This window comes from Colius striatus, chromosome 5 (genome assembly GCF_028858725.1).
Source record: "Colius striatus isolate bColStr4 chromosome 5, bColStr4.1.hap1, whole genome shotgun sequence".
In the NCBI taxonomy this organism is placed as follows: domain Eukaryota; kingdom Metazoa; phylum Chordata; class Aves; order Coliiformes; family Coliidae; genus Colius; species Colius striatus.
Window position 1 is genome coordinate 37,999,817 of NC_084763.1, and position 15,185 is coordinate 38,015,001.

At 51.2% G+C, this 15,185-nt stretch overlaps 1 protein-coding gene across 1 annotated transcript; it reads left to right on the top strand.

The window, feature by feature from the left end:
- Window positions 1–225: 225 nt before the first annotated feature.
- MYD88 (MYD88 innate immune signal transduction adaptor) lies at window positions 226–11,634 on the top strand. Its single transcript, XM_061996598.1, has 5 exons — window positions 226–592; window positions 4,536–4,667; window positions 7,020–7,200; window positions 8,863–8,954; window positions 11,352–11,634. The coding sequence occupies exons 1-5, from the start codon at window positions 253–255 to the stop codon at window positions 11,504–11,506; spliced, it is 900 nt and encodes a 299-aa protein (XP_061852582.1). The 5' UTR covers window positions 226–252; the 3' UTR covers window positions 11,507–11,634.
- The last annotated feature ends 3,551 nt before the right edge of the window (window positions 11,635–15,185 follow it).

The following is a 15,185-nucleotide window of genomic DNA, read 5'->3' on the forward strand; positions in this document are numbered from 1 at the left end:
GTTCGTCTGCGGCAGAAGGTCTGCCCGACGCACACCGCGGTCCCCGCGGCTCCGTTCGGGAAGGCGCTGAAGCGTCGCTGCTCGCCTACTCCCAGCCCAGCCGCTGGCCCGGCAGCGGGCACAGCCCGGCCCCCTCGCACCCCAGAAGCGGCGGGGAGGGCGGGCCGAGCCCGCGGCGGCGGCCGCAGCAGGGCGGGGCGAGGCGGGAAGCGAAAGGCAGGCGTGGGGGGAAGTTGCGAGAGCGGCGCGACCATGGCCACGGCGCCGGCGGGCCCCGCTCCCGGCCCCGGCCCGTCGCCGCTCGACCTCCACGCCGTGCCCATGGTGGCTCTGAACTACGGCGTGCGGCGCCGCCTCGGCCTCTACCTCAACCCGCGGGCGGCGGCGGCCGCCGACTGGACGGCGCTGGCGGAGGCGCTGGGCTGCGAGTACCTGGAGATCCGGGCGCTGGAGGCGCAGCCCGACCCCACGGGCGCGCTGCTGGAGGCCTGGCAGGGCCGCTGCCCCGGCGGCGCCACCGTCGGCCGCCTCCTCGACCTCCTGCGCCGCCTCGGTCGCGACGACGTCCTGCTCGACCTGGCCGGCAGCGTGGGTGAGGCGCGGCGTGGCGGCGGCACCCCACACCCCTCCCTTCCCCGCGGGCGGGCCGAGGCCCCGGCGGCAGGGAGCTCCGCGCCGCGGGCCGTGCGGAGGGGCGCCGAGGCCAGGGGCTGTAGGGTCGTGGGGGAGACCGCGGTCGTGGGGAGCGGGACCGAGCCCGCCCTTGTCTGCGGGGCTGCCGCAGGCCGCGCTGGAGTCCCCAGGCCGTATGTCGCCGGGCTGCGGGGTGTCCTGGGGATGCAGCTGCCCTCCGCGGCAGCGAGGCTGAGGTAGACTCGGTGTGCCCTCGATGCCTGGCAGGCAGGGAATGCTGCTTGTGTTGGCTTTGTCCAGGGAGGTGAATGTTAAGGAAAAATCTCATGCAAGCAGGAAAGCCCTTCCCAGACAGTGGAGCGACCTGCTGGCTCTTTTACAGGGGCCTCGTGTCGCTTCCGGGAGAGAAGGGAGAAGCGTACTGTATTTGTGCTAACCGTAACTCCTGCAAAGGCATCTGGAGCCACATCCTATCCTCAGCGTGTCAAACGGTGCTTTGGGCCAGGTCAGGCAGGAGATGGCTTGCACAGACGTGGGCCAATATGAACATGGTGACATGTAGGTCTAGTGTGGTAGGAAGGATATTTGCAGGGAGAGAAGAGGGATGTAGGAAGCTGGATAATGGAAGGGAAAAATAATTAATTGGGTAATGAAAAGAAAAGGGTTTCCTTGTAAAATGAAAAAAAATGCGATAGGTCAGTGAGAAGTATGATGGTTCCAGTGCTGCTGTGATAACTTGTCCTTTATAGACTCTTCTTCACAATCACGGAAATTCAGAGAGAAGGCAGCTGTCATCAGAAGAGGAAATTCATGGCTGAAGGATTTCCAAAGCCAGAGACTCTGCTGAACTCTTGAGTTGTGTAAAATAAGTTACTGGGTCAGCAGTGAAGAAATAATAAATCTCATTTCCTGTTAGTTACTGAGATAAGTGAAGATCTAAATGTTTGTGTGGACGGCCTGACCAAGAAGCAATGGTGGACTTTCCCATACTCCTGTGGTTCTTTCTACTCGAGAACTCACTCTGAGGACTCAGTGTTGGGGAAGACAAATCAGTGTGCTTCATGACCCACTGATCAGAGGTTCAGAAGTTTCCAGCTGTACAAGAGACCGGAGGCTATGGCCTAGGCTGCTTCTGGCCCTCAGTTTAGGAATTGGCTCACTGGGAGGGAGTGTGGTGGCCAGTCTTTGTCAGAGCTTGAATAGACAGCAGCAGAGTGGAGGAACTAGAACTTCAGGAAAGGCACACTGATGAGAGGAGACCAATAAATTCTTGGAAGAAAAACCCACTGAGGACTGTTCAGCGTACAAATACTGCCCCTATCTCAGGAAATTCCTTAACTGCAAATAGTCTAAAAGATAAAAATACCTGAAAAAATATCACTGCATATTTTATTCTTCTGTTCTCCCTGTGGCATCTGTTTCTGACCACTGCTGGAGATGGGATGCCAGGGCAGATGGACCCAGAGCCCTGCCCAGCCAGAGCGTGCCTCTGGTTTGTTATTTTTGGCTGAGGGTTGCAGGTCGGGCCCTGTTGCTGGCACTCTGAGCTCTTGTAGCAGTTGCTGCTATTTACATTCCTGAGAGGACGTGGAAATGGATGGTTTTGTGCACTTTTACCCCCAGGGTTTTTCCTGGTGCCAGGGTCACGGTCTCAGTTGGACTGCCCACACAAAGGCACTTCAAGTCATATGGGAGGCCTTGGGACATCCCACACAGATATGTGCCAGTGTTGTACCTGTTAGCCTATGTCTCAGACACGCTGAGGTCTCTCAGGTGACACTTGATGTTCTTGTGTGGGCAAATGAGCCAAACTCCTGGGTGCTGTGCTGTCAGTGGGGCTTGGTTTGGTACGTTTGTGCTGACTCTTTTCTGCTGACACTGGCTTTTGTTTCCTTCTGACCCGTCTTAGAAGTGCTGTTTTCCCACTTGACAGTTACTGGGTCTGTTTTCTCCCTCTTCTCATCTTGCTAATCATTTTGCACTTTAGATTCCGTGTTCTTATTCTTTCTGTACCATTCCTCGGGCCTTTTACTGTTAGAGGAACAGCAAGCCTGCCCTGTGTGTGGTAGGTGCTGGGACGAGTGAGACAACTTGGAGAAATTTCTTGCTACTTCTTGGTGTTGGTTTGCATCCCTTTTCTTTAGGGGTCTGCAAAATCATCTCTCACCCTCGCTGGCTTTTGTTAACCTGTACAGTTAGGCACTGTCTCCATCTGGGGACTGATCCGTGCCAATGTAGTGAACATCTTTCATCCCTTCAGGCTCACAGGACTTACTGGCAGTTCCAGTGCAACAGAGCCTCCCGTTTGCTCTTGTAATAAACCCATGGTTTTGAAAGCTTTGCCCATCTCTCAGGTTTGTCCCGGTGGGGTAAATGGGGTCTGGGATTTCAGCATGATGCCATCAGAGCTCTGTGCACAGAGGCTCGATGAGATGGATCAGGAGAATGCTTTTGTGAATGAGTATGTTGTGTTGTTGATGAGCACTGGGCGCCAGTCTAGAAAAACACAGGTCATGGCTGCATAGACGTCACTTCTGCAGCTGGAAGAAGCAAGGAGGGAAGACGTTGAGCAAATACACTTAAAATGAATATTTCTGGATTAAGCACTAGTGTTAATAGGCTTTTAAATAATGGCCTGTTCTTGCCTATTCAGTCATATTTTGGATTGTGATCCTGGCTACCTGGGGGACTGAGGCACAGGTGAGGTGGTGCGTCCATGCCAGTCCATCCTGTGGCATTTCTGAACCAGTGGATCAATTCAAAGCGGCTTTAATTGTGATTTCAGAGCCACTGGCTCACCTCACAGCAATAGGCAGCTGGCAGAGAGGGGAGACCTGAGTTTGTGCTTCAGCAGGAAAGACCTAAAGTCTGAACCTTCTGGTTGATAAAGAATGTGGCTGCTTCTTCTCTGCTGCAGGAGTGGGGAGGAGAGGGGCAGATTAAGAATACCTCAGCCTAAGCTGTAATCAGGTCTGACTCTGTTCTACTGGGGATAACTCCATCATGAGACAGAAAACTCTGAGGTGGAAGCAAAGAATGGGGCTTCAGGAGAAAGCTCTAGAGGGTTTCATCTTGTTATTAATTCCTGTTTTCAGATCTCCTTTTACTTTCAAGTTCTTCTGTAATTGCAGAGTGGTAAGGGCTGCAGGATTTCTTGACACTTCTCCAAAGACTTTGGCATTTATGTTTATTGTTTGCTTTTCAGCAAAATCTGTGTCCAGCATTGTCCTGTTTGGGAAGTTCACAGCAGTGAATGTGACAGGGCTGCTCTACCCCTCAGGTGTCCCAGAGGGGATGTGGACAGCAGATAAAGAGGATCTGCACTTGCTGTTGCACAACATAAAGCCTGTTTCAGGTTTCAGGGGCTCGATAAAATTTAACATGGTCCTATTGTCTGTACCTATAGTCAGCTGCAGGTCTGGCTGTCAAAGGCTGGTGGTGTGAGTCAGCTCGTGTGTGTCTACATTTATTAGCAGAAGATAATATGAAGACTTCCAATGGAGAAGATCTCCTCCTCTCCATTGTTTTATGACTTTAAATACTCCAAAATGCATAGCAGCGAGAGCAGACAGTGGAGTTGAGACCTGTTACATACATAAGGCAGGCTGTTGAAAGTGTACTGGGGTGAGCCGGAGCTGAGGATAGTAGGAGCAGGTTGGTTTAAAACTGTTAAAAGAAAGTACTTCTCTAAACAGCTTCAGAAATTAATTGCTAGAGGAGGTGGTGTTGACAGCATCAGAATGTTTAAAAAGGGTGAGAGAAATTCTAGGTACCAAAAAAAACCCAGGGGTTTTCCCTCTAATATCCCTCATCCATGACGTAGCTATTCCTCTTTTAACGAACTCCAGTGGTGTAAAACCAAGTTGACAGGAGCCTCTTGCATGGGTTGTGTGTTTTTGCAGAGGAGGACTGTAAGAAGTACTTGCAGAGGAAGCAGGAGCAGGCCAACCAGCCGCTGCAGGTGCCGGCTGTGGACAGCAGCGTGCCCAGGACCTCAGAGCTAATGGGCATCACCACCAGAGATGATCCCTATGGTGAGTGCCCACGATTATGTTGCTGCCTGATACCTCATGTTGAAATTGCCTTCGGCTGTAGCAACCCGGCCATGAAAAGTGTGGAAAACCCGTTTGCTTTCCTGACTCCCCGGGACGTTTCATAACCTCAGCCAGAACGCTGTAGCTGGTGATCTGCAGGTACTTTCAGTTTTCCTGTTACCCAGGTCAGAGAGGAAAAGCAACCCTGGGCACGGCCAGGAACAGGCTGGCACAGAGCCTGCTGCACAGGCATGGGAGGAGACTTCCCCGAAATGCATCCCTCAGCGCAACCTGGCACAGAGCAGCAGCTGCTGACAGGGGGAAGGATGTCAGAGCTGATTGCCGTGGCTGCTCAGCCCTGTCTTTGGCAGATTTAACCACCCTGAATAAAAAAAGGAGAAGCGGAGTTTGAAGTAAGGCTGGGTGTGGAGGGAGGGAGGAAATGCAGTTCTCTGTGTGTGCTCTCTGGGCTGTGCGTGAGGCTTCACGTGTGTGTGCAGCTGTGGGCTGGGCTGTGTGTGCAGCCGGGCTTGTGGCAGCAGTAAGTGTGGCCAGCAGGCCCAGGGCAGTGATTGTCCCCCTGTGCTGGGCTCTGATGAGGCTGCAGCTCGAGTGCTGTGTTCAGAGTTGGGCCCCTCACTCCCAGAGGGACACTGAGGGGCTGGAGCGTGTCCAGAGCCAGGCACCGGAGCCGGGGAAGGGGCTGGAGAACAAGTGTGATGGGGATCAGCTGAGGGAGCTGGGGGTGTTTAGTCTGGAGAAGAGGCTGAGGGGAGACATGAGCACTCTCTGCAACTGCGTGACAGGAGGCTGTAGTATGGTGGACGTTGGTCTCTTCCCTCCAGTAATGAATGATAGGACAAGAGGAAATGGCCTCCAGTTATGCCAGAGGAGGTTTAGAAATTGGGAAGAACTTTTTCCCTGAGAGGGTTGTCAGCCCCTGTCCCAGGCTGCCCAGGGAGGTGGGGGAGTCCTCATCCCTGGAGCTATTGTAAAGCTGTGGGGCTGAATGCCATGGGTTAGTGGTGGGCTTGGCAGGGTGAGGGGAGGGGTTAGGCTTGGTGATCTTGAAGATCTTTTCCAGCCCGAGAGGTTTTGTGATTCCCACTTCTGCACCTTGGGCAGCCCGTGCAGCTGGGGGCTGAGGGAGCCAACATCTTGTCAAGTCCTGTGCCAGCCTGACCAGCAGCCAAGGCTGAATGCAGACATGTCAGCTCATCTCTTCAGATGCTCCCCTGGCCAGCTCTGGGCAGCCACCTTTTCTGTGTGTAGGGACATCATTAACACTCCCAAATGTCTGTAGACAAACATGTTGGTATTATACATGGTAGCTTTGCCTGATGTGACTCCTGAGATAGTGCTGTGCCCCTAAAGCAGCACCCTCGGTTTGATTGACTTGGCAAGCAGTTACTCCTCTGCTTGACTGGATGATGCTTGAGCTGGATCTGCCTGTCTGGCTCCTACTTCTCTCAGCAGCTTTTAGAACCTGACCTATTTTTTCACTGTGGTAGGCTTTAACTGTCATAAAAAGTTGAAAGTAAACATAGTGACATTGAAGTGGAAAAGAACACCACAGTGGGAAACTGTCCAGCAGTATTAAGGCACTCAATTACAAGGAATATTGCCCTTAAAATATAGGGCTTTCATATTTGGATAAGTGATAAATAAACAAGAGCTACCAGCCATTGAGATCTTTGGAAAACAGGGACACTTGTTTAGGATACAGCTTCTGATAGACAAGTTTGACATTAAAATTACAGTGTTGAAATTTCAAGGCCTACCTCCTAGCTCAGTGGAGAGGAGATGTCAGGACACTGCTTGATGAAAAGTCCTGCAGGGGTGGGGTTTGGTGGGGAAGTATGTACCTGTGTGACCTGAACTGGAGAACTGGTTCCCAGAGCCACAATGACATTTGGGGAGTGTAACTCCCAGTGAAAAGCTGGCACATCAGGGCACTGCGTTGCATACCCTGAGACACTCTGCTCCCTCCAGCTCTTGCCAAACCCCATCTGCCCCCACCCCCTGTAGCTGGATGCTCTTGCCCCTGCAGACATTACGTGACTGTATCTCAGCTGCCCTTTCCCAGCCACTGGCAGCAAGTGTGGGCTGACACACACAGCCCGCGCTGTGCAGCAAAGCGGGTGAGGCCAAGGGGCCTGCTGCTGTGGACAGGGGCCTGGCTAAGCGGTAGCAGGCTGGGACAGAGGTAAATTAGCTGTGCAAGTTTGGCCACAGCTGGTCTGTCAAAGCTCTTGCTTCTGAGCCAAAGCCTGTGGGAGTTGGTGAAAGTTCCCTACAGGAATTAACTTGATTTCTGGTAGATGACAGCAGCTAATTTTTGACTGGTTTCAGGGAGTGGAACAGAGATGTTTGATGCCTTCATCTGCTACTGTCAGAAAGACCTTCATTTTGTTCAGGAGATGATCAGGGAGCTGGAACAAACTGAGTTCAAGCTGAAGCTCTGTGTGTTTGATCGGGACGTCTTGCCAGGAACGTGTGTGTGGTCCATCAGCGGAGAGCTTATAGAGAGGAGGTAAGTGGAGCCTGGCTGGCTGGGTCAGCTGAGTGAACTGGAACATGATGCTTCTTTTCCCAGGATATCTACAGTGTGGTGCCAGTGAAGCAGTAAAAATCCACAGTGATGCCTTTGTGGGCTCTGTCATGTGCTCTTGGCTCAAGAGGGAAGACTCGAGCATTCCCAGACATGTCATTTGGTCATGTTCACACAGCAGATGCCACTGCAGTGATGCTGCTGAGGTTTGATCTCTTTGCTTTTGGCTGGAGTATCCTGCAGTTGTATCCTTGGAGGTGATCTGGAAATGCACACAGCTCCAGGCAGAGTTAGCTCCGCCCCACAGCCTGGAGTTTGAGGGCACTGATGTTGGCTCTGGCACTGACTTCAGGGATCTTTCAGACCTCTGTGGGACTCAGGCATGGTGGGAGCTGTAGGACATAAAAGCAGCTCCCTGGATAGGGAATGAAAAATCCTGAGGCAGGAGTTTGGGTTTAAACAGCCTTTCAGATGGAGGTTGTGTGGTATTACCAGAAGCCCTTGTAAGGCCACACAGTCCCAGCTGTTGTGGAGTGTAGCTCTCTATAAGAGCCCATTACCCAGCTTGAAGCCAGGCACCTCAGAGGAGTGTAAGCAGCAAGTGGGAGAATGAAGGAACAGCAGCTGAATATGAGCCAGCAGTGTTCCCAGGTGGCCAAGGCCAATGGCATCCAGGCATCCTGCCTGTGTGGCCAGCAGGCCCAGGGCAGTGATTGTCCCCCTGTGCTGGGCCCTGGTGAGGCTGCAGCTCGAGTCCTGTATTCAGTGTTTGGACCCCTCACTCCCAGAGGGACACTGAGGGACTGGAGCGTGTCCAGAGCCAGGCACCAGAGCTGGGGAGGGGGCTGGAGCACAAGTGTGATGGGGATCAGCTGAGGGACCTGGGGGTGTTTAGTCTGCAGAGGAGGCTGAGGGGAGGCATGAGCACTCTCCACAGCTCCCTGGACAGGAGGTTGTAGCGAGGTGGGGATCAGTCTCTTCTCCCGAACGACAAGTGATAAGAGAAAATGGGCTCAAGTTGTGCCAGGGGAGACTTAGATTGGAGATTGGGAAGAACCTTTTCGCTGAGAGGGTTGTCAGCCCCTGTCCCAGGCTGCCCAGGGAGGTGGGGTAGTCCCCATCCCTGGAGCTATTGCAAAGCCGTGTAGCTGAGGTGCTGAGGGCCATGGCTTAGTGGTGACTGTGGTGGTGCTGGAGGAACAGTTGGATCTGATGATCTTAAGGGTCTTTCCCAACCTAAGAGAATGTGTGATAAAGCTCAAATTTATGAAATCGGGAATTCACAGCAATACGAGTACAATGAAGCTCTGTCCAGTTCATTCTAATATTCAAAAGTACTAGTTAGGATCAGTCAGTAAGGATGGCAAATAAGCAGATAATAAGGTTACATTTTTCGAAGTTTATAGGTAGAAGATCAAATAAAGATCTGCACTTTGCTCTTTCCTCGTTTTTTAGTGTGTGTTTATCTGTAGTCAGGTTTTTGTGTGTAACACAGCTGTCTGTCAGTAGCCCTTGCTCTGTAGGTACTTGCTGCTGGAGCACAGTGATGAGTTCATTTCAGAGGGGTGCACACTTTTACCAGTGAGAATGAAAAACATCTCTGTTAACACTTTATTTTCTCTCCCCTGCCTGCTTCTTCTTTAGGTGTCGGAGGATGGTGGTTGTCATTTCAGACGATTACCTGGAAAGTGATGAATGTGATTTTCAGACCAAATTCGCTCTTAGCCTTTCCCCAGGTAAGATCTCACAAATATGCATTTCAAATTGCAAATCAACCTGATATTTTTATTATAGCAACATCTGCAGCTGAGATCAGTGCTGTACTGTTGGCCACTGCACAGATGCAAGATGAGGGGTAGTCTCAGATATGTTTAAAGAAATAAATACAGGTGAGATCTTGACTGACTTGAGAGTTGGGCAGAGAGGAACCTCATGAGGTTCAACAAGGGCAAGGTGCAAGTCCTGCACCTGTGGAGGAACAACCCCAGACACCAGGACAGGCTGGGGGTTGACAAGAAGTTGCACTTAAACACGAGCGAAAACTTCTTTTCTATTAGGGTGAGTGAGCCCTGGCACAGGCTGCCCAGGGAGGGTGTGGAGTCACCTCCTCTGGAGGTTTCCAAACCCAGCTGGACACATTCCTGTGCCCCCTGATCAAGGAGAACCTGGTTTAGCAGGGGGTTGGGCTGGATGAGCTCTAGAGGTCCCTCCCAACCCCCACCATTCTGGGATTCTGTGAAAGGATCCAGAACTGGTGGCTTGTTCTCAGACCTAGTTTCTCACCACTGACTGTATGCAAGTCCCTTGTCTTGGGTGTAATGTCTTTCACTAAGCAAACAGAGATTTGAAGCAGACATTGAAACTAACGGTGGCTTTATAATCTTGTGCAGGCAAGGACCTGGACTTGGTTCCTTGCTCTACCATTGCCCTGCTGCGTGACCTGAGTGGGAAGGTCAGCTGTCCATGCTTCCATGCCCACTGCCAGGTGGGCTAACACTGGGCACCTGGAGATGTTGTAGCTGCATCTCAGGCTGACCAAGTGCTGCCAGATCCATACAGGAAATATGCAACTAACAAAAAATGTATCCTAATAAATTCAGAGTATTTTGAGTAAATGCTGGGAACAGTTGCAGGTAATGAGCAGGCAGGTGTTTGCAGAGATCCTTGACTTGAGGATAGGCAAACAAAATATGGAATATTCAGCTTGTATTGGAAAAATCTGTTCAGTATTTTGTTCTGAGTTGAAAAGCCATCAGTTTGTTTGTCACACCTGTTCAGATTGCTTTTAACTACTAATGATCCAACACTTGTGGATGTTGCTGGGGGGTCAGTGCAACACAGCCCAACAGAGGATCTGTAGAACTTGCAGGAGGGTCTGTATGTGCAGTCTCCTCTCTCTATGAAGTGTCTGACATTGTATTATCAATGACATGCCAGAGGTTGAACTGGAAGCCAGTTGCAGAGCTCATATTGGCTCCATCATCCTAGACACAGTAATTTCACATGGTGGCTGTTGGGCCATTGAACACCCCTAGCACGTGGCATCAGTCCCCAGTCATCAAGACTAAAAACCCTTTTAGCTCTGCACCAGTTATATGTTGGCATTACACCTTTCATCAAAACCACAGGAGGTGGCCATCTGTATGTGATGACCCCAACTCTGCCTGTAAGTACAGAAATCCCAGTTACTTGTGTGTAGGGGGTAATTAATGCACCGAATGGTTTGGTAACAAGCCCTTGGTGCAACCTGAGGCCATTTCCTCCTGTCCTGTCGATGTTTGTTTTGGGAGAAGAGACTTAACTCCTCCCTGGCAACAACCTCCTGTTAGGGAATTGCAAGAGCAATCATGTCTCCTCTCAGCCTCCTCCAGGCTGAACACCTCCAGCTTCCCCATCACACTTGTGCTCCAGACCCTTCCCCAGCTCCGGTGCCCAGCTCTGGACACGCTCCAGCCCTTCAGTGTCCCTCTGGGAGTGAGGGACCCAACACTAAACACAGCACTCAAGCTGCAGCCTCAGGGGAACAATCACTGCTCTACAAGCCAGGATGCCATTGGCCTTGGCGCCCTGGGCACACTGCTGGCTCATGTTCAGCTGCTGTCACCAACCTACCCAGGTCCCTTTCCTCTGAGCAGCTTTCCAGCCCCTCTGCCCTAAGCCTGTAGCATTGCCTGGGGTTGGTGTGGCCCAAGTGCAGGACACAGCACTTGCCTTTTTGAACCTCATACAGTTGGCCTTGGCCTGTCACTTCAGCCTGTCCAGGGCCTTTTAAAGAGTCTTCCTGCCCAAAAGGAAGGACTCTATACTGTTGTTTGTGATCCACCAGAAACTGCTCAGTTGATTTATATGTGCAGTTTGTTAGGACTTGCTCACTCCCAGCTAGGATCAGCACAGGCTGCCCCATGCATGCTCCATGGGGCCCTGCTGCACACTTGAGTGAAATGGGCTTAGTAGAGGGCCTGAGATTTGGGACCTTGCTCTCCAGGATGAGAGGCAGTTGCATTATAATGAGATGGCACAAAATCAGGAGCAAACGTGGACCTTGTGATGTGTGTGCTTCTATGGGGAGACAACAGGTACAGGATGTGAGCATGGCTCTGTGTAACCCTCTGCTGGCGTCACCTCTCTTCCAGGGGCTCGTCTCAAACGGCTGATTCCAGTCAAGTGCAAAACCATGAAGAACGAGTTTCCGAGTATCTTACGGTTCATCACAATTTGTGATTACACCAATCCTTGCACCAAGAAATGGTTCTGGACCAGACTGGCAAAATCCCTCCTGCTGCCATGAGGCAGAGTCAGGATTGCGGCGTGCTCTCCTGTGACCTGTCTCGGCTGTGCCTTTGCACCGTGGTGTCCTTCACGCAGGCTCTGGATCCAGAACCTGGATCCTGGCAGTTGGTGTTTGGAACCCGCAACCAGGAACAAACAGTTTTCACCAGCACTTTTTCCTGACTTGGAAGGGGAAATTCAGCACCTGGCTGAGTGTTCCTGGTCAAGTCAGGGAGCAGTGGCACCCAGTGTTCTGCGTGGTAGGCACTGCTACTGAAGATACAGAACATGTGCACTTAGAGACTTAAGTGTCTGATGTAAGAAGGCTCTGTTGTAAGCACTTAAGACCTCAGAGCCTCAAACTGCAGCTGTCTTAAATGTTTCCTGTTATTTTCAGAGCCACATCAGTCATGGCTGTCTCTGTTCTGGTCACGTTTGATGAGCTGACCTTACTACCAGCGTTTTCTGTTCCCAGATCTGATTAAATCTTTACAGTAGAGCCTTCCTTTAGTAGAAATTCAGTGCTACAATACCTGTTTTCAGTGAAAGTCCTTCCTGCACAAAGCAGGGGCTGCTACTGCTCGTTGCCTTGACCAGGAACAGATCTGTGCTCCGAAGTGTGCTCAGATCTTACATTGCTTCACCTCTGAGAGCCTTCCAAAACACATCAGCTTTTGGGATGCTTCAAAGGTACAGGGATAAATACTGAATAAAGAGTGCCTGAAGTTGTCAGCTGGGCTGTTTCAAAGACAAAAGCTAATGTTACATGGATAGGAAGGAGCATGTTTTAATGAGCTGCCATGATAATGAGCGTTCCTGTGCGAAAGCGGTGCTGGTGCCGCCGTGCTTGCCAGGCTCGGCCTCCAACCCCCTCCCCCGGTGACTGGTGGAGCTCACAGTGCTCAGGGCTGGGGGACTGCAGTTGTGCCCCGAGGCACATTTCATACATCCTGCTGGTGTATGAAACAGATGGACAGGAAATAGTTCCTTTCTGAGTTGAGAAAAGAGGAATCGTGCTTCATGTATCAGCAGTTGCTTGAGCTCTGCCACTTCGTTCATTACTTCAGCCCATGTTGATTTTATGGCTCAGTGTTTTACTAGTTTGCATTTATTTTAAGGTTGCCTCTGGATGTGATTATGGGTTGGGGTTTTTTTTAAGGATTCATTTTAAAGCATTACCAGGGTTGAGGTGCAGTCAGAAATCACTGCCCTTGCCTTTCCCTCAGCCTCTGCTCTATGTACCTTATCAGTGATGTACCTTATCAAAGTCCTGTGCACCCACCACTGCTGGCCCCTCCTGGCTGATAGCAGCCAGCCCTTGCCCCAGGCATGGTGAAGCCTCTCCATCCAATTGGCATCATGAGATGGGAGATTTCAGTCCCTCTTGCAAATACAGCTGCTGCCATTAAGGGGAGGTTTGCACCTCTTTGCCTTGCTGGAACAAGTGAGAAGTCCCTGGGCATGGGAGGAGACAAGTTTCTAAATAGTTCAGCTTCAGGTCTTCTTGCCCTCCTGCAGAAGCAGAAACAGCTGCTGGCCTCAGGCTTCCTGCATCATCCTTGCATGTTAATTAGAGAAGAGTTTCTGGAGGCTGCTTGGTTCTGGGCTTGCTGGCACTCCTGGGGCTCGCTGAATTCTCAGACTCTGGAGGGCTTGTAAACATTAATTATGGGTCATTACTCGCAGCACCAAACGAGAATCCTCCGTTTTGGAGAGCTGGAGGGACCTTGGTAGCCAGTGAGAGGGGAGCAGAGGCAGAGCAGAGGCGCTGCTGACGCTAGAGGGAAGCGCTGGGCCGTGCTGCCGCCTGTGAGAAGCCCGTGGGTCGGGAGGGAGCGAGGGCTGCCATGGAGACCGGGCACCGATGGGGACAGGGCAGTGGGTTTGCTGCTTCTGCCCCTTCCACCCTCTCCTGAGGAAGCTGTACCAAAACCAGCGAGAATCTGGACAGGCTGAAGCTCACACAGTGCCTTCTGTGCAAGTCCTGATGGTTTGGGACTTGGGATGCTGCGAATGAGGGAAAAAACTCAACAGCAACAAAAATTATCATATTAGAATGGATGATGTGATCACCAGAGAGGGAAGGTGCTGCCTCTGGAAGGGAACACAAAACCAAGGGCTGAAGCTCCAAATTGCCTTCCAGTAGGTCAGTGCAAGGTGTCAGTTAAAGGTGAGAGAAGCACGTGCCCTGGCGGGGTCTGGGCATGGCCATGGCAGCCTGCTGCTGGCTTGCACTTCGCAGTGCAGTTACAGTTTGTCTTGCAGGCTAAAAGAATGATTTCTGGGTGAAGTGAGGTGACAGCCCTCAACTATGTGCCTTAAATACTAATCCTCTTGTACATAAACCCCAGAGTTCATGCACTTGCGACATTTTCATCTCTCAGGGTCACTTGATGAATGATGAATGTCACCTGTGAATGATGCAGAACCCAGTTTCAGTGAACCTGTTTCTGTGGCAGTTGTGGGTCTCTTCCCCTCTTTCACAATCACTGGAAGGTCAACATTTGATCACCTTTAAAAAAGGAACTTACACAATCATCATGTTACTTTTTTTGCCCCTCATTTTGTTTCTTGCCCTCACTGAAATGGAATCTGTGGTACCAAAGTGTTTATTTTTATACATACACGTACATATTTATATAACTTCCCATCCCAGCACAAACTTGTGGCAACACAGGTGTGTGTTGTATCGGCATGCTGAAAGTGGTCCATGGTTCTGTGGGTTTTGCTTCTCAAACCCCAGACTTTTGCTACTTGTGAAAACATTTTGAAATAAAGAATTAAAACATGTCGGGCTGAACCTCCTTCTTGGGCAGAGCAGAGCAAACACAAGGCCTCAAAATGAGGGGTTAGTGAGGAATTACATGGGCTAATTCTTCTCATGTTCTGCCTTAAAGCCTTCCTCAGAGGAGGTTTTTGGCCGTAGAAGAGGGACAGGTAGAGTTGTGTCATGCCAGGAGGAAAGTGAAGAGATTATCCTTCAGAGACGTGTGGTTCCTTTCCAGGTCTCATTTTTGGCTTTGTGTCTGTCACTGTCCTTCTCCTGCTTCAGCCTGGTACCCCTCAGGTCCCAGGAGCCAGGGCTCCTGCTGTGGCCCCAGCCTGTGGAGCTGATGAGCTCTCACCTCCTGCTCCCCTTTCCTTCCAGAGGCCCCAGGAGGGGATATATTGCTGGAGGATTTTGCTAGCTGAATTCCCTTTGGCTCAGGGTGAGTCTAAGGCAGGGATATAACTTACAAACCCAGCAGCTGCCCTGCCACATGAAAAGCCAAAAGATCCCTGTATCACTGAAATGTTGTCTGGAAGGAATTTCTGGAGGTCAAGGATGGGCTGCACTTGACAAGAGGAGGGGCTGCCCACACAGCCACGTGCAGGACAGCATTCCCTGTAAAGCATTTCTGTGTGAATTCATGGCATTGCTACGGCTGCTACAAGTGAACATCTGCACAGTGATACAGAAACCATCCCTGAATGTGTTCTACACAAAAATCACCAGCAGGAGCAGCCAGGAGAATCCCACTCACAGGAGCACTGGCATCTCATCACTTCAATGGCTGTTGGAAAGGTTTTGAGCAGTTAACAATCTTCACAGAGTCACGGAATTGTTTGGTTGGAAAAGACTTTCAAGATCATCAAGTCCAGCCGTTACCCCAGCACTGCCAAGCCCACCACTAAGCCATGGCCCTCAGCACCTCAGC